The following is a 27942-nucleotide window of genomic DNA, read 5'->3' as shown; positions in this document are numbered from 1 at the left end:
GGGAGAAAGGGACAGAAAGACAAAGCAGAAAAGTCAAATTGAAAAAGAAAAGAATCTTAGATGGAAAGTGGTAAGTAAAACCATGCATAATATTTGACATACCTGCTGCATGTATAGGTGTCCTCTTCAAAATGTAATCTTTTACTAGGATTGAGGCTCCCTGATTAATGAGTACATCCACACATTCAACATGGCCCTTAAATGCTGCAAGATCTAAGGGTGTTCTTCCACTACTATTCCGCACATCAAGATCTAACAAAGACTGTACCAACACTTCCAGTGCTTGATGGTGACCATGATAGGCCTAGGAATAAAAATAAATACATTCATACATATATACATATATACTTAGACCGACTTTCCAGAAACTTTAGAAAACAAAGAAGCAAGCAAACTTGTCTTCACATTATTACTATATTTGAGATAATCCAAAGTTTCAGTAAAGAATTCAGAAAGTTAACTATAACTTTTTAAACAACCAAATAGGCTATAGTGTTAAGAAATGAGTATTCTGCAAATAATAAAAATTCAAATGACATGTGATGTTTTCATGAGTCTACTACAATGTCCGGTTAATGGCAGACATTGAATGGATATATGACATGGATTCAATTAAAGCTTTCATTCTAAGTCTATTTGGATTCCAATGTCTGATTTTTCAGTCACAGTTCAGTCTTCTCTTAACTCCCTGATAAAATTTCACTATACTTAAATTACAGAGACAGCCTGCAACTAAGTTAAGCTAGTACTTGAGTTTTCTGATTTCTCAAATTAAAATGACTCCTCCCTCTACTGAATAATATGCCCTATCGCAAAAATAAACGTTTCTCTTAGCACAAAAATACTTAGACTGAGCCCTGCTTGAATGACTGCCATGTGCGAGGCATTGTCTAGCAGTACAATAGAGTAACAGGATTTAAAAATTTGTCAGACTGAAGCTCTGCTTTTTTATAGTCTGATAAAAGGGCTTTCCAGATAATTCATTTAAAAAACCAACATGTCAAATGAACATTTATTATTCTCATTGGACTAGATGCTGAGCAGGACATAAAGCAGTAACAAGACACAGTTCTAGCACCAAAGGAATGTTCTCTCTAGTTCACTGACACGGCCACTTTGTAGTTAAGGGACTTTCAGAAGTTATTTTTTGATGCCATTCACACCTACAGATTAGCAGGTGGGTAAATTATCACTTTTGAATTTTTCACTGGGAATGGAAAAACACAAAATTCTACCATACCTGAGCTAAATCTCACTTGCTCCTAATCTGAAAAAAGATACACAGCTAAGAGAGGGCCCCACACTGCATCAAAGGGCTATAAAGCCATTTATTGTGGAAAATGTCAGGAAGTACCAGCAAGCGTAAAGGTGCTCTAGGCCAGGGGTGGGCAACCTTTTCGTGAGTGCGTGCCAAAACCAGCAAAATCTCTGACTCAAAATTCTTCTGCGTGCCAACCCTAATTTTTTCAGAACATGTTACGCCTACTTGATATCTCTTAAGGTGTACGTATGTGAAGAACCTTGAAGAAATAATAAAATTCATTCGAGCGACAAAAACACAGTATATGATGATGAAAAATACATTTATTTTTTAATGTATACATGTACACTGATAGTCCAACAGAAAACTTTATGACTCCGTTTGATATTATCAGTGGGACTTTTGCTGCTGCATCACTGATGACAGAGATTTTACATCAGGTTTATATTTCGTGACCTTCAGAGATATGCACGAGCTACTACTTTCATCCGTCAGGCTACTCCTATTATGAGACTTAACAAAATTCATCACTGAGAACAAAGATTCACAAGTGTATGTGGATGAAACCAAAACACTGGTCGGATCTAGGAAGGCAGGGAGAGTTAAGGCAGAGGCATAGAAATTGCTCTTCCCCTCTCTCATCAATCCATGTCTATGGTCTTTAAGATAACTTGTTATGTAAAATTATGTATTTATCTAAGATGCACCTACACTGAATTTATCTGAAAAATAAAAAAGTCGATATTAAGAAAAAAACTGTAGATGGAAGATTATAAGAGAGGGTTTCGCGTGCCAGCAAAAGTTACTGGCGTGCCATGTTTGGCACACATGCCAGGGGTTGCCCACCCCTGCTCTAGGCCTTACTGATCTCTTTGATGTTTCTGACTATCTCAAAGGTTCAAGTGACTGGAAATCACTGAACTTTTACTGTTTTAGGACCACATCCAACCTTGTTCCTCACCAGATCAGTGAAATTATGCTACTAAATGAATGGACTTTGAGAAACACGGTTTATGCAGAAGACAGTTAAGAAAAGAAGAGAGAAAAAAAGGATGACTAGGAGCCATGACGATTTGCCACAGGGGTTTTTTCCTTCATGATGTCCTTGTAGAGGCTGGAGACTTGTATGTTTACTAGTATGTGTGAAGACAGGAACCAAGACCAATTTCACTAAGCCTCAAGCCACTGTGTTTTAACTGTCAAACTGTCCTAGATTAGAAGAGTTTGGAAGGAAAAAACCCCACTTCAAGTAATTTCTGAAACCTCCCAGAAATACAGTGGGGCCTTGACTTACGAGTGTCCCAACTAACGAGTTTTTTGAGATACCAGCTATCTCTCAGCCGATTTTTTGCTTTGAGTTGACAGAGTAATTTGAGTTAACGAGCTCCTTAACGAGCACCTTAACGAGCTCGGTCTCGGAACGAATTAAATTCGTAAGTCAAGGCCCCACTGTAGATACAAATGCAGAAGTGGTGGCATAACCACATTTCATTAAGTCTAATTACTAAATTACAAAATTGTTCTCATTCCAGCTTAAAACACTACTTAGCACACATGCTCATAGCAGCACCATTCACACTAGCCATAAAATAAAAAACTAGTAAAAAAAACAACAACAAAAAACTATAGTTTTTGAGATAACTATTCAAGACGTGGCAAAGTGCTTAGTCTGGCACCTAATATGTGCTCAAGAAATGACAGTGCTATCATTTTAAGAATGATGACGATGATGCAAGAAGAATTGCCTAGTCATCTACTCAGACTTCATTTCTTGCCACCAACTGTAAAACAGCTATTTTCTCCATGCTGGCTTTGTCCTCTGGATGACTTATTTACTATGCAAGTCTGAAGAGCAGATAATATTTCCAAAGACCCAAAGGGCAAGGAAGCAGACAGCTTCAGCATGCCTTCTTAGTTATTTAGAACATGGCAAGGAAGTGGGGAGAAAGACACAGCAGAAAAGTCAACATGCACATGTCAGTGCTAAGACATATGCAAGGAGATCAGGATGAATATAACAGTCTATGTGAGAAGAACAAATTAAATGGATCACTGAACCTGGAGTGATCCATATTAGCTTAAGTAGTACCACTGTAACCATTTTACTATACTTAAAATCAGCGGTCTCACAAATATACCTGGTGACAGACCCAAGTCTCCTGATTCTCAAAGTTCCCACTCTTCCCTCAACTGTAACATGTTTATTTCAAAAATAAATTCTTCCTTCAGCACAGAAAGAACTAGATTGGGCTCTGCTTGAAATTTCCTAAGGTAATTCATTCCCATATTTGACTTAAAGAACTGTCACACTCTCCCCTTTCTCCTCTTAGTGAGGAAAACTTCAGAGGCATCCCAAACTAAAAGAGACAGCACATGGCTAAATCCTATAGCACGAGCAATCGAAGGACCAATGAACACATACCCAGTCAGCATCCCAAGATCACAATGTAAGCAAAAGTTACAGAAACACCACAGAAATTATAGCTCTTATACCACGTGTTCAGCAAGTTAGGAGCCATTCTACTACGACAGTGCGGTTTTAAATTCACATCACAGGTATGTTCTCTCCCTTAGATTAGGCCTTGGGGGAAACCCAAAGAACATTCAAAACAAAACAAAACAAAACATAAAAGTACATTCAAGAATTCTCTAAATAAGGAAGTTCTTAAAGTTTTAATTCCATGATCATCATTACATGGATCAAAAGTTCTGGGTACTAGTTTGAGTCAGCACAGACATGAGGCATTTTCAGTAAACCAGCCATCAAGTTGGCTGTGCAGGCAATACTACTCACAGCCAAGTGTAAAGGACTTATTGTTGCTCTATTGTCTGAATCACTCAGCATGTCTGTTCCGGAGGTTTCCATTAACTGAGAAAGAAAAGCATTTTAAATGTCAGAAATGACATTTTTAGATATACTATAGCAGTTATCCCTGCTCCCTTCCCCCCAAGTTAAAATCCATTTCAGAGTATAACTTATACATAAATATAAATGTAAAAATCTCAGACCCTCTCTCTCTCTATATATAAAAGCCTAATGTGCAAATTGTCCCCACGGGAATTCTACTGGGAGACTGATCGCTTGCTATGACATGCGATGACTACCAGGGGGCGGTGTGGAATGAAGGAAGGCCCCGGCCGGCAGCCAGAAGGCCCCGATTGGCTCTGATCACCGGCCAGGCCTAGGGACCCCACCCATGCATGAATTTTGTGCGCTGGGCTTCTAGTCTATTTATATAAAAGCCTAAGTGACCTTCATGGCCAAACAACCGGAACGACTGGTCGACCAGTTGCTATGACATGCACTGACCACCAGGGGGCAGACGCTCAATGCAAGAGCTGCCCCCTGGTGGTGAGTGCACTCCCACAGCCAACCTCCTGCAGCCCCTCCCCCTGGCCAGCTGGCCCCCATCGGCTCCTGGTGCTAAACCATTCATAGAGATCTGCTTCTAAGTCAGGGTTTCATATGTAGCAGAGCAATTCCCTCACTGCGATCTACTGAAAGTCAGCCTTCGACACAAGGGTTTCTCTCTCTTCCATCCTCGTGGTGGCAGCATGGCAGCGAGGGAAATAAGGGGGGGGAGGGCGGGGAACTGCACGATGGTGGGGCATGACAGTGGCATTGGTGTCTGGTGTCCGTTCCTTCTGCGCCTGGCCCGGTGACCGTTGCCTCCTCTCCTGACTCTGCCAGGGCCCTTGGGCCCGGGCTGGGACGGGGAACCGGGGGTGGGTGGTGGCGGATGCGGCGCAATTCCCAAGGGGGCTGAGAGCCAGCGGCCAACCTCCCACAGTCCCTCTCCCGGCCAGCCAGCCAACCTCCTGCGGTCCCTCCTGTGCCCCCCACCCCGTGCACAAATTCATGCACTGGGCCTCTAGTTATGTAATAAAAACTAAACTCAGCAAACTTATAGAATAGATCATCCTGAAACAGGCTAAGAGTTTTGAGGGAGACTACAAACTAAGAGCTTGAGGAAAATGCTATTTAATTACCACCAAGTAAGAACCTCCCCCTACCCTTCCTCCCTCCTACCGCATACATGTTTTCTGTCACTATCTCTGTTCCCAGGAATGTGTAAAATGGGCTATAGTTCTGGTGAGAGCAAATAAATAATTATAATAGTCTGAATAGTAGGGGGTAAATGAAATAATACTTACAACATCTAAAGGAGTTTCACTTGCAATCTGAAATAAAATTTTAAATAAAAAGTATTTAGTTTAGAAAGTATTCTTACATATAAAAGAGATAAATGTTAACTATCTAATCTAATAAAAGAGAAACATTTAAATTGACCATACCTTCATTACGCCCCAAAGCCACGCCCACCAGCCAATCAGAGCAACTATATGCAAATTAACCCAAACAAGATGGCAGCCAGCAGCCACAGAGCTGGAGCAAGCAGGAGGCTTGGTTGCCCTGGCGATGGAGGAAGCCAAGCTTCCCGCCTGCCCTGGCCGGCTGTGGCCTCCGCTAAAGGCAACAAAGTTTTAATTATAGAAAATAAACAAATATCAGATACCTGCTTCTAGCCAGCCTCCACTGGGAGCTTGGGTGGCTGGGGCCGTGGCCAGCCTGCAAACAGCCATCAGCCCCTCACCCAGGCTGGCCAGGCCCCCCAGCAGGACTCCCACCCTGAAGGGGGTGTAGCCTACCTGAAAACAGCCCTCAGCCCCTCACCCAGGCTGGCCAGGCACCCCAGCGGGACCCCCACCCTGATCTGGGACACGCTTCAGGGCAAACCAGCCAGCCCCCACCCATGCACCAAGCATATAATAAAAGGGTAATATGCAAATTGACCCTAACAGCAGAACGACTGGGAATGACTGGTCACTATGACACACACTGACCACCAGGGGGCAGATGCTCAATGCAGGAGCTGCCCCCTGGTGGTCAGTGCGCTCCCACAGGGGGACCTCTCCTCAGCCACAAGCCTCTCCCGCCTCCTCAGCAGAGCTAAGGATGTCCGACTGCAGCTTAGACTTGGTCCCCGCTGGCAAGTGGACATCCCCCGAGGGCTCCTGGGCTGCCAGAGGGATGTCTGACTGCCAGCTTAGGCCCGATCCCCCACGGGGAGCGGGCCTAAGCCAGCAGGTGGACATCCCCCGAGGGGTCCCAGACTGCGAGAGGGCACAGGCTGGGCTGAGGGACCCCCCCGCCCCCCAGTGCACAAATTTTTGTGCACCAGGCCTCTAGTAGGTCTATATTTACATAGGACTTTTTAAAATTCCATTCTGAGCCTGTGCTTCCCTTTCCTCCAAAATTAAGTATTTTAAATAAGCAAATGTATAAACTAATAGACCACAAACCTAGACACATGGATTTAAGATTTTAGACTCAAGATACCATAGTAACCTCTGGTTCTAAATGCTATATCAAATATGTCAAACTCCTTTTTTCTATCTTTTATACTCACTCTCCTTGAATTTTACTTTCACTTGAAGGGAAACAATGTTTAATACAATTTATAAGGTAAGTTTAAATAAAGAACCTTTAACTTGAAGCATCTGTTACACACCTGAGAATCTTTTAACTTGTTCAACCAAGTGGGGTGAATGGTGGATACCATAGTTGAAACACAAAGTTACTTTGCAGAAGTAGAGCCTCTCTCATCTACTTCTGCTAAAAGAATGGCCTTTCAGAATTCCCTAAATATGGGGGAACTTCCTCCAATGGGGACATTTATTTCTCACTTAAGACATGGTTATATTTCTTTAGAAACATTTGGAAAACATTTATTTAAAGGGGCAGAGGAGCCCTAACAGGCATGGCTCAGTGGATAGCGTGTTGGCCTGCGGACTGAACAGTTGTGAGTTCGATTCTGGTCAAGGGCACATGCCTGGGTTGCAGGCTTGATCCCTAGTGGGGGTGTGCAGGAGGCAGCTGATCGATGATTCTCTCTCATCATCGATGTTTCTATCTCTCTCTCCCTCTCCTTTTCTCTCTGAAATCAATAAAAATATTAAAAAAAAAATAAAGGAACAGAGGAAGTAAATGCTACATAGATATGAGGTAATGTAAGGGAAAGACATAAGTAGCCCTGTCCAGAGACCTAATTTTGTCCTTTCTTTTTGAAAGGGAAAAGAGAATGACAGATAGCTGACTAAGACAAATATGAATTTGACAGGTATATGGATTCTAAAAATGTTTAAAAGCAACAGAATTTGTTTATTGATCCATTTATTATCATCTTCATTAAATTATTAGAATATAAACTCATATTAGTTGTTCCACAGAATTTAGGAATCTTACCAGCTGAAGACATAGACGGTGACCATAAGCAGCTGAATAATGAACTGCATTGTATCCTTGCTTATCCCGGATCCCTGGATTTGCATCATTTCTTAGCAAGTATTCTAGGCACCTATTTGCAGAAATAACATATTCAAAATTCTGAATCCTGCATTTTAACTAGTGATAAAAACAGACAAAAATAAAAAGACATTTTTCTTACATCTGAGCAATGTAAAATCATAAATACACCTAGTCACTTAAATGACACTGACTGTAAGTTTCATAAAAATACAAACTAACTGTTCATAAGAGAATCTTCTTCATTCAAAGCAAATACCTCCCAAGTCTGTCAGCAAGCACAGTGCACCTAAGGGCTGTCTTTTACAGTCACAACCTGTGGGACCACCTGCTCCCCTCACACAACATCTGATGTGATTGAAGTCTTAAGTGGTGGTGAGCATCCTATGTTGGCAAATATTACTGCTCACCTATCTGGAACACAGAGTGAGCACAATATCTCATTAGGACACTCAATAAAGGATGCAAGGACATTTCACAAAACGGAAGTCAGAATTCAATGATCTTGAATCAGAAGACTGAGAAGGGTGTAAACAGTGTAAAACTGGTATGCAAGTGACAAGAAAGACCTTTGCATGGGAGAAATACTTCATTTCTGTGCTATTAAAATATGAGAAAAATAATTTTAAAAGGCACTATATGATCCACACTGTTATAATTTTAGTAATTTTATTGTTACTATAGCAAAAAAAAAAAAAAGAGAGAGTACTAAATTAGAAATTAAAAGATTTGTCTCTAGGGCTGATTTGATACTAATGATCTTGGGTAAATCACTTCATCTTTATAATGAAACTAGAGGCCCGGTGCACAAAATTCATGCACGGGGGGGGGGTGGGGGTGGGGGGGGAGGGTGTGTGTGTATGTGTGTGTATATGTGGTGGTGTCCCTTAGCTCAGCCTGCACCCTCTCCAATCTGGGACCCCTCAGGGGATGTCTGACTACCGGTTTAGGCCCGATCCCTGTGGAGTTGGGCCTAAACCAGCAGTAGGACATCCCTCTCACAATCCGGGACTGCTGGCTCCCAATCGCTCGCCTGCCTGCCTGGCTGATTGCCCCTAATCACTCCCCTACCAGCCTGAGTGATGCCTAACTGCCCTCCCTGCCGTCCTGATTTCCCCCAACTGCCCTCCCCTGCTGGCCTGGTTGCCCCCAACTGCCCTCCCCTGCCGGCCATCTTGGAGTGGTGATCTTGGTCCACATGGGGGCAGCCATCTTGTGCGAGGGCATGACAGTCAATTTGCATATTACTGCTTTATTATATAGGATGGCCTCTGTCTATTCATTTGATAAATGGGGGTGGGAATCCAACAAAATAACCTCAATTCTATTCATGCTCACATTACAAGTCCATAATTATTCAGTAATAATTTGTCTAATATTGCAATATGACTAAATATAGGAAAAATGTGTAAGCAAATACTTCTTAAAAATTCAAGTTTACAAAAGCACACTGAGGTTATATGAAAACCAATAAGAAGGAATCCTTAAGCAATGTAATTGATTTTCAGTAACTATCATATATATATAACTACTATTATGAAACCAATTTACACACAAATACACACACACACACACACACACACACACACACACGGAGCATTCTTTTTTTTCCTTAATATATTTTATTGATTTTTTACAGAGAGGAAGGGAGAGGGATAGAGAGTTAGAAACATCGATGAGAGAGAAACATCGATTAGCTTCCTCCTGCACACTCCCCACTGGGGATGTGCCCGCAACCAAGGTACATGCCCTTGACCGGAATCGAACCTGGGATCCTTGCGTCCGCAGGTCGATGCTCTATCCACTGAGCCAAACCAGCTAGGGCCCGGAGCATTCTTTTCATTGCCAATCCTTATTTGTTTAATGCTGAATTGCTTAAAATCCTTTAAATCTTAGAAATTATTTACAGAATCTATAGCTATCACAATTATCCTTAATGGTAGTTAATGTTCATTCTTTTAGGTGAAATTTTAGTATTTATGTACAGCTAAAATTATTAACAAACACTGTGAACTGGGTATCACTATGATTAAAAACCCCAATCTGACTTCTTAATTGACAGGCCTGATGATTCTTGGTGTTCATAAACTGGCTGTAAGGGCACTTCAGGAAGTGCTCCGGGCAGTGTGCAAACTGCACAGTCTTTCTAGGTGCCCAGCTCCAAAGTCAACACTCACTGCAAAGATGGAGAAAAGATGGGCAGGACTGGAGAGCAGTCTCATTGCCTCACAGACACAAACACTTCACCTAGGGCATACCTTATCTTTACTCAAGTTCTCTAGATATGAGTGATAAAACGGGAATAGTTCTCCTTACTGAGACCTGAATACAAGACAGTCTATCAGAGGAAAGAACTATTTTAAGATAACTTGCTGATACATGAGTACTAAAAAAAAAGATTTATTTAAGGAAAGCAAAACAAGCAGGTAAGTTCATGTTTACTTTCTAAAGTAGGGGGGGCATGTCTCAAAGCACTATTTTCAGTGACTAGTTCCAAGTTTTCAGAATTAAATGGTTTGAAACAATTTAACTGTTATACATGCAGTAGTTTCTATCAAAACACATTATTTCTATAATTTTTTACAGTAACACTACTCGGATGATTGGTCTGTAACAAAACAAAGACTAAGAGTTGATTTATAGTGATAGAATTCCTCCTACTAGCATGGCTTTTAAATCCTAAGTAATTTCATAACTACTTTGTGAGACAAACATTCTTTGTAACAAAGGGAAAAAGTTCTGACACCCAAAATAATTAAATGACTTGTTCCAAATATTTTTGGCTAGAATGTGGTGAAGCAAGGACTAACCTCAGGTCTTCTCTTCATCTAGTGTTCTTTCCATGCTACTAAATGCTTTAGCACAAGGGTGAATGAGTTAGTGATACTTTAACCTGGGTGTTTCTAAAATACTGAACCACAAAATTACTTGACCTTGAAAATCTGGACCTCACTTTTAATTTGCAAATAAGGTGGAAGGGAGAGAGTATCTTTTAATTTACTTTTCCTGATTATAAGTTAAGATATGCTCATTTTATAAAACTCAAAAAATTAAAAAATGAAGACTTCTACAATCTCAATCCTTCCCCTAAAATAAATTACGCATGCAAAATCAGGAGGAATTATTTATGACTAAATAGCTAAGTAATAAACTATAATTATTGTTATAATTTACCTTCATTTAATATATTAGACAAATTAAGTATCCTCATCCCAATTAAGCACATAATTTAAATCAGAGTGTATTAGAAACTATTTCTCCTATTCTTCCCCTACCACCTAAGAACTTCTAACACTTTAAGATCTGAAGGATAGTGATATTCCAGTCTCACAGCCCAATCTTCTGGTAGCATTGCCCATGTATCTCTTCTCTTCCCCTTCCCCTATGATATACTCAAGGCTACTAGTAGCCTTTGAAAAGTCAGATGAAAAAAAAACATGGAGGTGATATTAAGATGTGTATTTGGCAGGGGGGAGGAAAGAGACCTTTATCTTTCTTCTATCATCTCAGTCAATAGGAAGGTTATTATTATATTGAAATAGGTAAAAATAACTATAATTAAGGGATAATTATGAAACCATTTTATTTCCCACTCTAGAGACTTAAGGAAAGATAATCAACACCAACAAGTTCAAAAAGGAAATATAAATTTGCAATAAAAATAGCCATGCATTATGGCAGACGTGATTCTACAGGAGCAACGATCCTTCATTCTCACCACATGATACTTACTTGCCATCTGTGTCTGATGTAGCTGCATAGTGCAGGGGTGTGCATCCTCTTTCATCAAGGTCATTCACACTGGCTCCTGATCCCACAAGAGCAAACAGGCACTGGTAATTGCAGTTGGCAGCAGCATAGTGCAGTGGAGATCTTTTGCGCCCAAGTTAATATAAGAAAAATAAAAGTCAGGGGCATAGAGGAGTAAACAAGAACACAGTGGACGCTTCTTACTCCACGCAGTTACAATACAAGAGAGCCTGAGATTGATTTCTGCCATAAACTAAGTCTTTTGGAGGGCTGGACAGAAAGCTGAGGAGGAGAAAAGTTAGGCAGCAGAAAACCTCTAAGAATATGAAATTAAAAACACAGTTAAATGATTTCATGGTCTCTGGAAGTTACAATTCCAATCTTTTGAGTGAATTACAGACAACCTCAGTATTCTGTTCAGAAATTTGGCAACCTTTATTTTAACAAAACTTTCTCTATACTAAAAAATAACTATTAAAGTTATTATTTATTGAGAGTCAGTTCTATTTGATACTAAACTGTGTATTCCCATCCTTATTATATAATTCAATAAAACATTATATAAATTGATGAAAACAATGCTTCATAGTAAGAGGTAGCAGCTTCTGTTCATGTCTCAGTAGAAGAATAAAAGAGAAAATATAGGAGCATTAAAAAGAGTGCTCAGTTATAGCCACTATATGGTAGAGCTACAAAGTAATATCAGATTTTAGAAGCAAAAATTACAGTTTTGAAGATTGTTCACTATTCAGAAGAGTTAGAGCACTGTTCTAATTTCTAAAGACTGAATATTCATAGCCTATTACTTTCCAGTTACTGAAATGAAACAGAATGTTACTACATTTAGGAGTCCATGTCTTTGGTTTGCAAAGCTATGATTCCATGACTTTTCATTAAAAAAGAAGAAAAGGGAGGAGAAAACAGAAAAGTGAAGATAAAATTTAGTCCAATCTTCATGCTATATATTTTTTAAAACATTTACCAAGGGAAAAAACAGTAAAACATTATTTACTGAATAATGATATAGCATAGTAATAGTACTTTAAAAAATGTAATTAACCCTGAATTACTTTCAAACTTCTATTCTCAGAACCTGCTTCTGAAGCTCTATTTGTAATATAGAATGCTTCAAGTGTTATGAATTAACTAATATAGGATGGACTAAAGTGTAATTATAAAAACAAATTCACTATAAAAATTTTGCATTCCAAAGCCAAAATGATTTTTGATTTTGCAGGTGATTAGTTCCTTCCATTAGCAGACTTATGAGAGCCGTCTGTCCCTCAAAGTAATTATAAGATCAGATAGTTTTTTCTTTTCTTACATGCATTTCTAATTCCCTATCATAGTTAACTCTATTTATTTCTGCACTGGCCTAACCACATTTCCTTCTTACACACCCACCCTTTTTTGTCATATACACTTTGATACAATTCTCAAATTCTTCACACACACAATTTTGCTCCTATTGCCACCTCTATTTTTCAAACCAATTCAAACTGCCTTTGATTCTTACTTATATGGTTCTAACACTCTGGCAGGGAGGTGGAAAGAGACCCTTATCTTTCTTCTACCACTTCAGTCAATAGGAAGGTTATTATATAGCAGACAACGGTGGTTTTAAGTATTGCCACCACAAATGCTAGCAACAATGAGGCCTGGGCTTGAACCCTGAGAATGAGGATTGGTTGAGTGACTGCAAAGGGACTCAGTCATTTCAGAGGTGCTTTCCTGTAGGTCCTGCTCAGGGAGTGTTTGTGGATATGCTGGTATGTGTATTTGTGTATGTGGGGAGTTACAGGAGAGGAGAAAGGAAAATTACATATATATTTGCCATTTCCTCCCTCTCTCTAGTGCTCTGTAACCAACATGGGCATTGCACACTCTGACAAAAAAGGAATGCCTTGGGGGAAAGGAGAACATACTGAGCTCTAGCTTGTTTCTGGAAGAGACCACAGGGTTTTACATTTCCATGGCTATAATTATGGGAGGAGAAATGATACCAAGAGGTAGAGAAGTGCTTATAACGTAAAGTTATAAAGTGCCAGAAGGCAGTGTGGGGCTGTGGCAGGGTCTTGGGTGGAAGAAGATCCTGGGTAGGAATGAATATTTATAAGTTATCAACTTACTTAAACCTTGCAATGAATCATGATCACAATGCTAAAATGTTCAGTTAATTCTCAGAAGCCAGTTAGAAGGTCAAGCAAGTCACTGAGTAAATAACATTAATTAGGCTCTACAGAAGAACTGTATCACACCTTACCTCCCAAATTTGTCCTTTTTGTTGAAGTCTGCACCAGTATTCAGCAGAAGGTTTAGGCACTCCAAATTTCTATCCAGGAAAAAATAGAATACTTAATTGTTAGTAATTTAATAATGAAATTGGTAGGTTTAAATATGCATAAAAAACATGTTTTCAAATAAGAGTAAAGTGAATAATATGGCACAATTTATATTTTATGAAGAATAAAAACATTAAAATTTATCTTATCTGAAATTTAAAAAGTTATATACATACATATTGCTCATTGATAGGAAATAACCAATGAATCCTATTGTCACTATTAAAAAGGAAGTTCACATTTGTGTCTAAAGAGTTTTTAAGAGCCTTTAAATAAACTTCAAGCAACATGCTTAGACTTGAACAGTTTAAATTTAAGTGGTTTTTAATTCTAAATTGAATTAAAATAGGTTAAAAAAATCAAACCTGAAAACATAGATAATGTCCAAAATTAGCTATACCTTGCTTACTTAGATGCATCCTTAGTTAAAATTATAGGAGAATATGTTACATGCATGGGTATTTCTAAAATTTAATTTTTATAAACCTGAACATCAACTTACTATTTGTATGAAAATTGCAACTGCCAAACAATCAGACATTCATGTTGTCTGTTGTCCCTCTCTCTATAGGCAAGTAACATGGATGCTAGGTTTTAACTGGAAGGTTCTTTGGTGACATTGGAAGAACAAGAGGACCCAGTCACATGTTAACAATCCATCTCTACAACTGAGACTGGCCTAGTGGTAGTCTTGGTTCAACACACTTCGAAATCATCAGTAATTGTTAAGGAATTATTATTGGAAATAAAACTCTTGCAAATGTCTTCCTGAAAAAGTCATCAAGAATTAAACGGCTTATCACAACTTTAGATTTAAATTATCAAAAGCATTAGATTAGCATCATGCTTCAGGGACCAAGGGTTTTTATTCCCCCTACAATGTTATTGATTTCAGAGAGAGGAAAGAAGAGGTAGAAACATCAATGATGAAAGAGAATCATTGATTGGCTGCCTCCTGCATGCCCCCGTTCTGGGAATTGAGCCCACAACCCAGGGAATGTGCCCTGACTGGAAGCCGAATTGTGACCTCCTGGTTCACAGATTGACACTCAACCACTGAGCCATACCGGTCAGGCGGGACAAGAGTTTTAGTTGAAGTTTGTTGTTCATTCAAACCAACTGTCTAATTTGCCCTAGTAGTAGTAATTAATACTCAAAACTTAGTCCAAAATCTTTCAATTTCAAATTTTCCATTTCATATATATTCTTCCTGAGTAGAAGCAAGACATAAACAAGCTATTAACATTTCCCCCGCCCCGAAATTATAATAAAAAATTCCTTAACACCTTCTCAAAGAATAGTAGTATTACTTAAAATACTCCCAATGTTTTGATGCTCTTATTGGAAGAAATATATTTTTCATTTACCCAGAAATCATTCTTATAAAAAGCAATAACTTCCTTTTGTAAGTCTGTTCTCTCTCTCCTACTCACAATTTATGACTTAGGTGGATAAAGATTTAAGAAAAGCAATTTCTACTAATCAGGACTTCCTTCTCCCAAACCATTCTTGTTATGTTTTCTATTTTGTGGTAGTCCAGAACTAACAAAGAGAATCAAAGAGAAAAACTGCCATGACCGACGACCTTTTTCTTAAAACAGTAACTGTTTTATTAACATACCCTCCAGCTGCAGCTGCATGGAGACAGGTCCTACCATTATCGTCTGGGGTATCTATATCAAATCCTACAAAAAAAAAGACATTTTACATGTTATATAATGTTATAGATACATTACTTATATTACAGTATTTTGTCAAGAAATGTCAAGAGCCACACACCCCCCAATCTCAAACAAAACTATGAATTATAGTTACAAAATTATGGAAAATAGATTAATGATATACAATATTACAAAAAAATTACTACTAAAAAACAGGGTTTTAGGATAAGTGCTTGAGTACTTATTTAAAAACTATAGACACCTGAAACTAATATACTATATTGTATGTTGATTGTAATTGAAAAAACACACCAAAACAAATACAAATAAAAACCATAGAATACAATGGAATATTATTCAGCAATAAAGGAAAATAAAGTATTGATAATGCTACAACATGGATGCCCCTTGAGATCAATTTGCTAAGTGAAAGAAATCCGTCACAAAATAGCACATCTTGGGTGATTCTATTTCTATGAACTGCCCAGAATAGGCAAATTTATAGACAGAAAGTAGATTAGTAGTTGCTTAGGGAGAAAATGCGGATTGAGTGCTAATGGGGCTTTCTTTTAGGAGGAAAATAAAAATATCCTAAAACTGACTGTAGTAAGGGTTATACACCTCAGAGAATATACAAAAAAAGACTGCGAACTTTAAGTGAATAAAGTGTACCATATGTGAATTATATCTTAATATGTTTCATTTTTTAAAAAAAGTTACAGGTGCTTTGCTACCTATAAATTTTTACTAACACTGAGAAGAGGTTTTAGAATTCTCTTTCACAGAAAAATGGGTATGTGAATACTTATGGGGACATTCACACAATTTATTTTTATTTTTAAAAATATATTTTTATTGATATTTAGAGGGACATAAAGATAGAAACAGTGATGAGGGAGGAACATCATCGATCAGCTACCTCCTGCACACCCCTTATTGGGGATCGAGCCCACAACCCAGGCATGTGCTCTGAATGGAAATCAAACCTACGACCCCTTGGTTCCTGTGTCGATGCTCAACCACAGAGCCACACTAGCTGAGCACGCGCGCGCGCACACCCACACACACACATTTAAAAACTCAAAACAGAATTAACTCACTTAAGAATTATCATTTAAGAAAAACTCAGAAGTGTCTGTCTCCAAATATGCTAATTTTCATGGAAACTTTCCCATAATCCTTTCAGCAATCATGAGTATTAATATATAAAATCTGTTCAACTTTCTTAACCTCTGAGAAATATAATCAATTAAATTTTATATATTTAGTAATTCTATGAATTTAACAAGGACCACAGTTTTGTAGTAATATTTATAAAAAGCTATTCTGTTTTGTTTCAAACTGACTACGATTGTGGCATTTTAAAATAGTAATTAGATGACATAAATAACTTCACAAACCGAGAGGATATTGTATGATGGAAATTAGCTCTTAAAAAGGAACCATGCAAATAAAGATATTTTGCTTTTAGACATAACGGGGTAATCCCAGAAGATGGTTACCCTTCAATGAACAGAAGCTGCTCTAGAAATACTCCACATCCCATTCCTAACTAACAGAGAGAAGAAAATCACTGGAAAAGTAAAACCTTTTCCAGAGATGAAGAGAAAATTGAACCTTAAAATTAAAGGACCCGCCCTAACTGGTTTGGCTCAGTGGATAGAGCGTCGGCCTATGGACTGAAAGGTCCCAGGTTCGATTCTGGTCAAGGGCATGTACCTTGGTTGCGGGCACATCCCCAGTAGGAGGTGTGCAAGAGGCAGCTGATCGATGTTTCTCTCCCATAGATGTTTCTAACTCTCTATCCCTCTCCCTTCCTCTCTGTAAAAAAAATCAATAAAATATATATATTTTTTAAAAAAATTAAAGGACACAACATTTTCTAAGAGGGGTTAATACATGATTCACATTTGGAGATATCTGTATGTAATTATCGAAGAACAAATAAATTGTATTAAAATGGGGGTAGGAGACAAAATAATCAGTTTACAAAAGTCCCACTCACCAGAAGAAAGGAGTTTCCTGCAGCAATCTGAAAAACCACTCAAGGCTGCCAAATGGAGGGGGAACATTCCATGTATGCCACGCCTGAAATAAACCGGACAGTATTTTCATTACAATGCAAGAAAAAGACAATAAATTACTTAAAGTGAAAAGACAGGTGGGTCAAAATCTTAACACCTTAGAGAGCAATTTGGCAATAGGTTAAAGGTGGGCATAACTTATTATCCAGCAATTTTCCTCAAAGAGTAAGGTTTTTTTAACCACAGCACTACTGTCATTATAAACTTTGTTGTGTGTGTATGTATGTATGTGTGTTTGTGTGTGTATGGGGGCCATCCTGTGCATGTAGGATGTTCAGCAGTGCCCCTGTGTGCTACCTACACTACACTATATGCCAGGAACATCCTCCTCTCAAAATTATTGCAACCAAAAATATCTATACTAATAAAAGCGTAATATGATAATTAGACCGGACATCTTCTGGACGTCCTTCCGGACAAAGCCACGGTGGCGGGGGCCAAGGCAGAGACAGTTAGGGGCGATCATTCTGGCAGAGGCAGTTAGGGGCCATCAGGCAGGCAGGCGAGCGACTAGGAGCCAGCGAGAGGGATCCCGGGTTGAACAGGGTGCAGGCCGGCCGGGCTGAGGGATCCCCCCCACCCTGTGCACAAATTTCATGCACCGGATCTCCAGTATTAAAAATAAATAGACCACACAAATTAAAAGCTCTAATCAAAACTGCATGATCTAGAAAGAACTGGAGTTAAAAAATATTTAAAAATACTCTATGCGGGCTTACCAAATGAAATTGTATTACCACTCTATTCTACCACATCGTAAATACAAAAAGGAGGAAAAAAACCCTCTAGCAATTAGTACAATATGTAATTGCTGGAGGCTAAAACCCACATTTCTAATTGAAATATCTAGGAAAATGCAGTTCACTTCCTTCTGTGTTTCTCTGTCACAGCTATCGACGCCTTGGTAAGTACTTACTTTGCAGTGTCAGCACCACTTGTAATAAGAGTGTTGATTAGCAGTTCATGGCCATATCTTGCTGCTATGTGCAAAGGGGTGTTTCCATTTTTATCCTCACAGTCAATTACAGCTCCTGCAATAAAGGACATGCTATCAGACACTAGATTATATAAAGATCAAGACAAATCTATTACATGAAAAGCAAGATAAAGTTCTATTCAAGCACACTGATGGATTTAACTAGATTTCATTCATAGTACATTGGTCTAGGCACTGGAGTTACAGATTTTATACTTAAGGGTTCTGGGGTCCAATAAGTTTGGAGACCATTGTTTTAAAGCAAAATTAAACACATTTCTTTAGAACAAGACTTTTCAGAACGTTAATGTGCACACTCTCACATCATCAAGAATACTGCATGCAATGCTTCACAAAGTATTTGATCATGAACCTGTTCCTATTTTTCCTCTGCAAAACCACTAACAGCTGTTATCTTGAGAAACATGTCTTGAAAAACATTGCTTTAAAGCACTGCGCCTAAAAGTTCTTTTTACTTAAAAGTTTAGCTTGCCCAGTATTAATTCAAATGCAAAAGAATACAAGTTCAAAAGTAAATGAAAATTCTAAAAATAGTTCAAAATATTAAAAAGGGGAAAAAAGATATTTGCAACAGAGTTTTGTTTATATATAATATACAATGCAGTGGAAAGGCAGAATTTTCTCTTTAGCAATGTTTTTAAAAAGCCAACATTACTGCTAGAGAAATTAGATTTATAATCCAGGGGAAACAACTAAAAATAAATTTAAGAAATTATGTAAAAAACATATACATGGCATTTTATTTTCTTTATTTGGTTTTCATGAGATCTGACATCAAATATTTAAAAAATAGACTACTATGACAAGTCCTCAATACCATTCATTTTGTGGATGTTTTTACTACATTTAAGAAAAAAAAACAAACAGAAATACTTTTTACCACTCTGGATAATGGTTTGTGATCTGGAGAATCTACCGTGGAGGGCAGTCATGTGCAGTGGGGTTTTCCCATCTTTGCTCTGAAATAATCAAACAAAAAAAATTTAAAATAATTATCCTATCCATAATATGTAATCCTTAGTTTCATTTTTAATGTTCTCTTGTATTTTTATTTTGTATAACTATTACTCAAGTGTTAAGTTTAGCTGAAGCTATGGAGGTAAAACAGTTGTTGAAAATTATGAACTAATTTCTTAGCATGTGTATTATAAAGCACAAATTAAAAAAATCAATGCCTACAGTTTATAAAAAGCTCTGCATGGTAGGTACAGTATAATCTTACTATCATTCCTATCTCATAGGTGGGGAAACTGAAGCACAGGATACTAACCAAGCCATATAATCGGGAGTGGGACACAGCCAGGATGTGCTTCCCACATTTCAAAAATTTCACATTGCTCTAATTCCTTCATTTTAAGAAATATTGAATCCCTCCTCAACCAAGGAAAAGTGAATGTTGTAATTAACCTCAGCCCATAATTCACTTAAAAACTGATATATTATTTTTGTTAGGTATTTTCTCAAATTACTTAAAATAATAAATCAAACTAGATGTGCATGTGTGTATTTAATGTGAAAGTTCTGAAATTAAAAGGAGTTCTAAACATGAAAACAATGCTTGAGTTAGGTAAAGTCTTTTCTTCCCCAAAATTATTTAACAAATCAAAACATATACATGACCACCAAAAAAGGAAAGGAATTGTTTTATAATTCTAATCCTTCACAATATTCAACATACCTTCTGTGTATATATTCAAAACTGAAATGTGGTAAGTGCCAAGTTTACACTAAAACTGTATAATGCAGATCTCCTTAAGAAACTCTCATGTCAAAAGGATCTATATAATACCTTCAACAATAAAGATTAAAAGAAGAAAAAAAACCATCATGTCATTCATTATAATAATGGAGTATTAGATTTATTTCATAAATACCTATTTAGGTATTTAATTCTTTAATTTTATATTCATATTTTCAAGCAAACAAGCCATCCAATTGGCAACATTGTGAAAAATTTCAAAATAGAAAAGTTGAAAGAGTATTACAGTGAACACCCATACACATACCACTGAGATTTCAGAGAGGAAGGGAGAGGGAGATGGAAACATCAATGATGACAGAGAACCACTGATCAGCTGCCTCCTGCATGCCCCCTACTAGAGCCCACAACCCAGGCATGTGCCCTGACCAGGAATTGAACCATGACCTCCTGGTGTTCGACATTCAACCACTGAGTCACATCAGCCAGGCTGTTTTTTAAACTATAGAATCTGGAACACCATGTAAATGGAATTTCAACTGTTCTAGATTTGACAGAAATGGAAATAGTGTATATATATATATTCTTGTGTAAGGCTTCACTCAACATATTTTCAAGATTCATCTATGTTCTTGTATCAGTAATTTGTTACTTTTTGTTGAGGAATGATATGTTACTGATATTGTTTTAAATAGTGAACTCCTAAATACTAGTGTGGATTCCAATTGTATTCCTACCTTCATATTGACGTCAGCCCCATTGCCCACCAGGAGCTCTAAGCACAGCGCTCCATGTGTTGAGGCAGCAGCAAAGTGCAAAGGAGTAAATCCTTTCTCATTCTTCTGATTTACATTAGCACCACTATCTATAAGTTCATTCACTACAACATCTTGTCCATTATAGCAGGCTACATGAAGAGGTGTATTTCCATAGGCATTTGGTTCATTCATCTATTGGGAGAAAACAAAATGTCAATGTTAAAGTAGTGTTTCTAATTATCCTTGTTGTGAGTTATTTTAACAACATTTTGCTTGCAAGCAAATTATTAAAGTGAGAAACAGGGATAAATATACAGATTGGCTTATAATTCTCAACTTCAATAATGAACATTAAAAACAGCATTTTTGTATCAAACAGCATTTTGTACAGAGAATATAATTCACATGTACAATGTCTACTGCATGACAAAACTGAATGATTCCAAGAGAGATATTTTAGTGAGATATAAAAGACTTCCAGGTAAAGGACATTTAGAGAATTAACTCTAAGAATCATGAAAAAATGAACACAAACGGAAAATTCTGAGATATTATTGAATAATGTGCACATGCTTAGCCTTTTCACTTACAGTGACAAAAGTTAGTAATGTAGTAGGTATCAGAAAATTTTTTAAATGAGTGGCATTTTTTTCTATTTAATATATTTTTACAACTTGGGCTCTAGACATTTTCCTGTCTTACATATTGACATTTTACCAAAATAAATGTGTTCAAAATATGCTCAATACTGAGAAATAATTCATGCAACTCAAGTTATTCTTTTTTCTAATAAGTAAAATGGGCAAAAGTCTACATGACTTTTGTGTAGTAAAGAATCTGACCTTTGCCAAAGAAATGTCTGGTCTTTGACCTTGTCTTCTGGGAGGTAATACACAGCATACGCAATAGGAGTGTCCTTGTTTAGGGAGGGAGCTGGCTACACTGGATCTTAAAGTAGTATTGGCGATAGCTGATGAGTCTTAGGGCCCTTTGGTATCATTGGATTTAGAGAATGAAATCAACAATGTGGGCAACTGATAAAATCAATCATCCCCATGTAATGGAAATCCAATAAAAACACTAAAAAGGAAGCTCAGGTGAATCTTTCTTGTTGGCAATACCATGCGCATATTGTCATACACTAATGCTTTGAGAGTAAGGAGTCCTAACTCCATGGGAGAGGCCAATGGAAGCTTTGCATTAAGAATACTCCTGAACTCTGTCCTATGTGTCTCTTCCTTCAGATACCTTCATTTGCATCTCTGCTGTATAATAAACCATAACTGTGAGTATAATAGCTTTTAGTGAGCTTTTTGAGTGATTCTAGTGAATTAGGAAACCTGAAGGTAGTTTTGGGAAATGCCCAAACTTGTAGTTGGTCAGAAGTAAAGGTAGTCTTGTATGGAAACTGTGCCCTCAAACCTTGTAGTTGGCCCCCACTTATCACAACTTTACATACCATTTTCTTTTCTCAGATACCTGGTAACAGAAATTGGGGGAAGTAAAAATGTAGCATGTGACTTTAGTCAAAGTACCTAGATTTAATCAACAAAAGATAATAGACATGGAATAGATTCTCCCTCAGAGTCTCCAGAACTTTGAGATTAAATCTGTTTAAAGTCACTTACTTTATGGTAATTTGTGAAGGCAGCCGTAGGAAACTAATAAATCATGCAATTGGAGGCCACATGTCACTAAATGGCTCTAAGTCTGACTATTTTAAAGTGTGTACAAATGTAATTTTACTCTCAATAAAATAAGCTTTAAAATTGCATCAGAAAGGAACTTGAACAGAGATCAGAAACAAGGTTGTCTCATTTATCTAGATCAGGACACTTTTAAAGCATTCTGTTACTGTTGAAAATAGAGCTATAGGAACTGTTGAGATGCCTAAAAATGTGCTTAGATTTCTGAGACTTTTCAAGATCCCCACACTTTAGTAATTACTTGCTTGCTTTAGGCAAAGTGCTTCCCACAGTCCTTAAATTAAGTCTACAGAGCTCTATAGTCACCATATATTCTTTGGCCGACCAGAGGCTACTACCTACCTCTTTCTTGTTTGTCTGATCTAAACTGCATTCGTCTAGCAGAGACTTCCTTCTCTCCTAATTTGCTGCTCCTAAAATCTATGTTTTAAGAACCAGAGGAGGTTGTCAGAACTGTATTTAAAATTAGAGTAAATATACTCTTGGATAAAAAGTACTCCTGCTTAAAAGGATGGCCTGTGAAAGCTACAGGTATTCTAAGCTATAATTCCAGGATCAAATATATTCAGATAAAGCAGCAACCCTTTCTAACCAAACATTTATGGTTGATGGGCAAGAAACTCTAGTTTTCCTGCCTATCTCTTGCCAATATCCTGTAATGTGAATTGCTACAGTCATTTAAAGGGAATATTAGACTAAGTGGGCAAATAAGACTAACCATAACCTAGCCACTTAGAAAAAATAATTCATGTATGTCTGAGCTGCTGGTTTTCATAGCTGAAATGGAACTACAGAGCCTGGAATACGATGGAGAAGTAAAAACTTTTGTCACTCAAACATTCACCTTTGAAATGTATTTTACCTCTTCATCTACTTTGACTAATTACATGTCTTCATCAGATATCAGTGCACTATATATTATGTAAAGGACTATAAGTATATCTGGTTAAAAGACATAAAAATTATTGTATAAAATCATCTTTTAAATCTGAAGTAACTTCTACCAATAGTAAAATCACAAACATATAAAATTCTCCACTCCCTTATAGTGCTCAGTCTATAAACCTACATCAACTCCAAGGTCTAAAAGGTACTTGACTACGCTGATCATTCCACTAGAGGCTGCAGCATGAAGAGGTGTGTAAGACTTCTTATCCTTGCACGTCACTTCAGCTCCATGTGCCACAAGTAATTTTACTACTTCAATGTGACCTGAAAATGTGTTTATGAAGAAAAAATAAATATATCAGCATATGGAAAATATGAATATAATCCTGAACATCTTTAAAGGAAGGTAAAAATGCAAATTAACTAGATAATGCATGACAAATTACCAATAAATCACATTATAACCAGAGACAGGATGGAAGAAAAATATAAAGAATTCAGGATACTTTTTTCTTAAACAAACTTATTTTTTAAATATAATTTTAATGGTTTTAGAGGGAGAGATAGAAACATCAATGAGAATCATCAATCGGCTGCCTCCTGCACGCCCCCTACTGGGGATCGAGCCTGCAACCCGGGCATGTGCCCTTGACCGAAATCAAACCTGGGACCCTTCAGTCCGCAGGCTGACGCTCTATCCACTGAGCCAAACCAACTAGAGCCAGGATACTTTTAAATAAATGTTGACAGAGGTAATAACTGTAAAAAACCTTTAATTGATTATTTAATGAAATGATAACCCTGCAATCTTTAGTTCTTCTTTTGCCTAGACCTTGTTGTTTTCAAGGTTTTAATGCCTTTTCAAATTCTGAGGTTAACTTTATATGTTTAGTGTAAGACATTAATTTATGTTTCTCTTCCTTAGTGAAATCTTCCACTTAGAAATTTGGAAGTGATTTGAGGTTTTTTCTTAAGTATGTTAGGTATTTAGAACATGCAGTTAAAAATCTCTTTTCCTCTAGTATTTCCACAAGATGTCCTTAACCAACTTAGTTTGTTACTCAGCCATGTATCAATCAGGATAGGCTACATTATATATATACTGCGTTTAATGATCAACTCCCAATTTCAGTGGCTTAAAAAATTAGCATTTTATTTTTCATTAAGACTGTAATAGCTTGGCAAGAGGGCTCTTCTCAGGCATTTAAGCACCCAGGTTGATGCAGCTGACCCCATTTTGAAGGTGGTTGGTCAGTCACTGTACCAGAAGGGCAATAGGCTGCAGAGCCTCAGAGGTGATGTTGCTTTCATTTCATTAGTCAGAACTAGTCTCAGCACCACCCAACCACACATGGAGGCCAGGAAGGGGAACATGGATCTGGAAGATGGGAGAACCACTATTCTTCTTTTATATTTTCTCAAATTTAATGAGATTATACAGTGCCTTCTCCTTCCATTTTCCTTTGCACCTCTGTGCCTCTGTTCATGGGATTCCTTCATTGTGTGGAATGTTCTGCTTGGATGTCTCTTTTCAAACATTGCTACTACTAATCCTTGAAGGCCCATGTCAGTTCCCATTTTCCCTGACCAACCACCTCTCTTCCCCAGAAGCCCTTTCAGCCCAAAGCACCATGTATCTGTAAATACTATCTAATAAGCATATAATATCTTATGAGGTTTCTTAAAGTTGAATAAGTATTTAACTCTTTAATTGCTTTTATGCATTAGCTTCCCAAATATCTATCTTCAGAGGAAAATACGGAATGCTCTTATGTTTTACGTCTTGCTATATTCCATGGGGCTGAGAACAGTGTTATATACAAAATAGGCACCCAATAATTATTTGTTACATTAAATAAATTGCTCATGATCTCGGTTTTTATATCCATTCACAGGGAATGTTAAGTTAATAACTGTAAAAATGAAACCTTCAAACATAGGCCCCCTCTCTTAAAAAATTAGGCAAGCATATAACAAGACACACAGGGTCAAGTAGATTTAGTTGTTTATATATAAATTATCAATTAAAGTGAATCCTTTCACCTATTTTTTCCCCATCTCAATATGAAAAAAATTTTTTAAATGATATTTTTAGGGAAAAAAGAACAATTAGGTGCCAAATTACATGTGACTATCATATAATATGAGTATTAACTGGTACAAATGATCCCTCATTACACATTACTTTCTTTTTTTTTTTTTTTATTTTATTATTTTTTTATTTTTCGCTAAAAGTATTACAAAGGGTATTACATAAGTGTCCTTTTTCCCCCCACCCACCCTTGACAAGCCCCTGCCCTCCCTTTCCCCCCAGTGTCTTATGTCCATTAGTTATGGTTATATGGATGCATACAAGTCCTTCGGTTGATCTCTTACTCCCCTCCCTCCTGTCCCCCAACCCTCCCTGGCCTTCCCACTGCAGTTCAACAATCAGTTTGAGGCAGCTCTGCCACTGTATTTATTATTGTTCGAAAGTTTGTAATGGTCTTAATTATCCACGAAAGAGTGAGATCATGTGGTATTTTTCCTTCATTGACTGGCTTGTTTATTACACATTACTTTCTGATCCACGGCCCTAGAGAGACAGCTACTTGAATTTATTATAATGCAGTGAAAATCAGAACTTATAACATCCAGGATATGCAAACATAAACATATATATATTTTTAAATATATTTTTATTGATTTCAGAGAGGAAGGAAGAGGGGGAGAGAGAGAGAAAGATAGAAATACCAATGATGAGAGAGAAACATTGACTGGCTGCCTCCTGCACGTTCCCTACTGGGGATGGAGCCTGCAACCTGGCACCATGTCCTTGACCAGAATCGAACCTGGGAACCTTCAGTCCGCAGGCCGATGCTCTAGCCACTGAGCAAAACCAGCTACAGCCAGTTTGGAGGTGACTTATTTAAAAGAAAAAAGGAAAGAAAGTTCTAGAGTGAAATAAATAATATTGTTCTAGCGGGGTGAACCCTCTGTCTTCAAGATGTGTCTGTCTTGTCAATGTACAGAATGATGCTACCAATGGGATTAGACTTCATTTAATTCATCAATGTGTATTTTAAAAAATGACATCCATAGTATACATAATTCTGTAGTCAACAACATCCTTTTAAAAAATTATATCTCTGCAATGTGAATTTGATAAATATAATCACTATACTTCAGGAATTTTGAAAATTTCCTACTTTTTTCTTCTGTTGTTCATGAATGTATAAGAAAAGTAAAATGAGCTATGCTTAGAATTTATAAGTTTTTATGGAAAGGAAAGGATGGAGAAAAAATGTCATTTTAAATCCATTCAAATTATGCATTGCTTCAAGAAGAAATAATGAGTTGCTAATCAAGGTAATTAATACTTATTCAGTACCTTTTATGTCTGTCATCACGGTAAGGTGACCTGAGGTAGAGCTTGGTTGGATATTGCTAAAAGTACTGAAAGCAATAGAAAAGATGAATGCTTAAAAGGAATTTTAAATGAAGGTTCGCGGAAGAAGCAAAAAAGGGATAGGGATGGGAAATGATCAATTCATTCTGGGGACAGAGGTGGGACTGGGGAACACTTGACAGAGAATTCAGTAATAGCATAAGGGTAAGAATAGACCCTAAGAGAAAAGTAAGGGAAGCATCAACCAGGGGGTAAGAAGGCCAGGGCAAACAAGGAAGCCTGTGGGAAATAAATTATATAAGATTAATACATGTAATCCTAATGTCTCTTACCCTGATACTGATAGATTCTCTGAATATAACCTAGAGGTGACAATGACCTGGACTTAAGCTTGCTATTAGACTGGTCGAGAGCTCCCTACTTTCATGTTTAGCTCTCTTTAATCCTGAGTGCCTAAAACAGCTGAGTAGTTTTAGAAACTATGTGTCAATACTCCTCTTTCCATGCTGAAAGAAGAGAAAGGGAAAGAAGAATTATGAATTTCTGAATGTTTGTGCTAAAAAATTAAATGGACAGTGAGGTCCAAGAAACACAGAATACCTTTTTCAATTCACAATTGGCCTGAAAAGTGACACTTAGGGGATCAAGAAAAACAAAGTCATCTCAGGGCCAGTGAGATACACCCAGCTATTCTGGGAGCTCCATTTTAGAGATAACCTATAAAATCCCCTGGCCTCCAATTGCATGGAAACAGCTGTTTAGTCAAGTTTAATTCTTTGGAGGTAAAAGGCCTAATGCACTTTGCTTAATGTGTAAACCTTTCACATGAGGCGTATAATTTAAATCACACAGACTAGCTATTTCTAAGCTGTCTTTAAGAATAAGCTACACCAGAATATTCAGAAAGTTTCTAAGATTTAAAATCTGTGGGCTGTGAGGAGGGGAAGTTAGGATGCCATAGGAGACTTGCTTCTGGATGTACATCAAGCATGTCAAACTTGCAGCCCGCAGGCCACATGCCTTATTTATTTTGCCCATGTTAGCCTTTGAGTTTGACATGCTTGATGTACACCGTCAGTGAACAGAAGAATTGCCCATTAC

At 37.6% G+C, this 27942-nt stretch overlaps 1 protein-coding gene across 11 annotated transcripts in view; it reads right to left on the bottom strand.

The window, feature by feature from the left end:
• The window catches only part of ANKRD28 (ankyrin repeat domain 28), a 112305-nt gene that overhangs the window by 17999 nt on the left and 66364 nt on the right, over positions 1–27942 (bottom strand). For 10 of the 11 annotated variants that reach the window (XR_002827968.1, XM_006083672.3, XM_014450609.2 and 7 more), the window contains 12 exons: positions 23635–23777; positions 20839–21051; positions 19283–19361; positions 18322–18436; positions 17327–17409; positions 15282–15345; positions 13582–13650; positions 11301–11441; positions 7509–7620; positions 5417–5443; positions 4056–4130; positions 103–304 (listed from right to left, as the gene is read on the bottom strand). Coding sequence is in view for 10 of the 11 variants with exons in the window: in XM_006083672.3 (XP_006083734.1) it covers positions 103–304; positions 4056–4130; positions 5417–5443; positions 7509–7620; positions 11301–11441; positions 13582–13650; positions 15282–15345; positions 17327–17409; positions 18322–18436; positions 19283–19361; positions 20839–21051; positions 23635–23777 (1323 nt within the window). In the remaining variant the exon portion in view is untranslated. Of the gene's footprint in view, positions 1–102; positions 305–4055; positions 4131–5416; positions 5444–7508; positions 7621–11300; positions 11442–13581; positions 13651–15281; positions 15346–17326; positions 17410–18321; positions 18437–19282; positions 19362–20838; positions 21052–23634; positions 23778–26823; positions 26889–27942 lie in introns of all 11 variants that reach the window. The other variant, XM_014450631.2, reaches the window with a different exon arrangement.

Source organism: Myotis lucifugus, unplaced genomic scaffold (genome assembly GCF_000147115.1).
Source record: "Myotis lucifugus unplaced genomic scaffold, Myoluc2.0 scaffold_8, whole genome shotgun sequence".
Taxonomy (NCBI): Eukaryota; Metazoa; Chordata; class Mammalia; order Chiroptera; family Vespertilionidae; genus Myotis; species Myotis lucifugus.
Note: the sequence above shows the minus strand (reverse complement) of the source record. Positions and strands in the feature narration are given on the sequence as shown.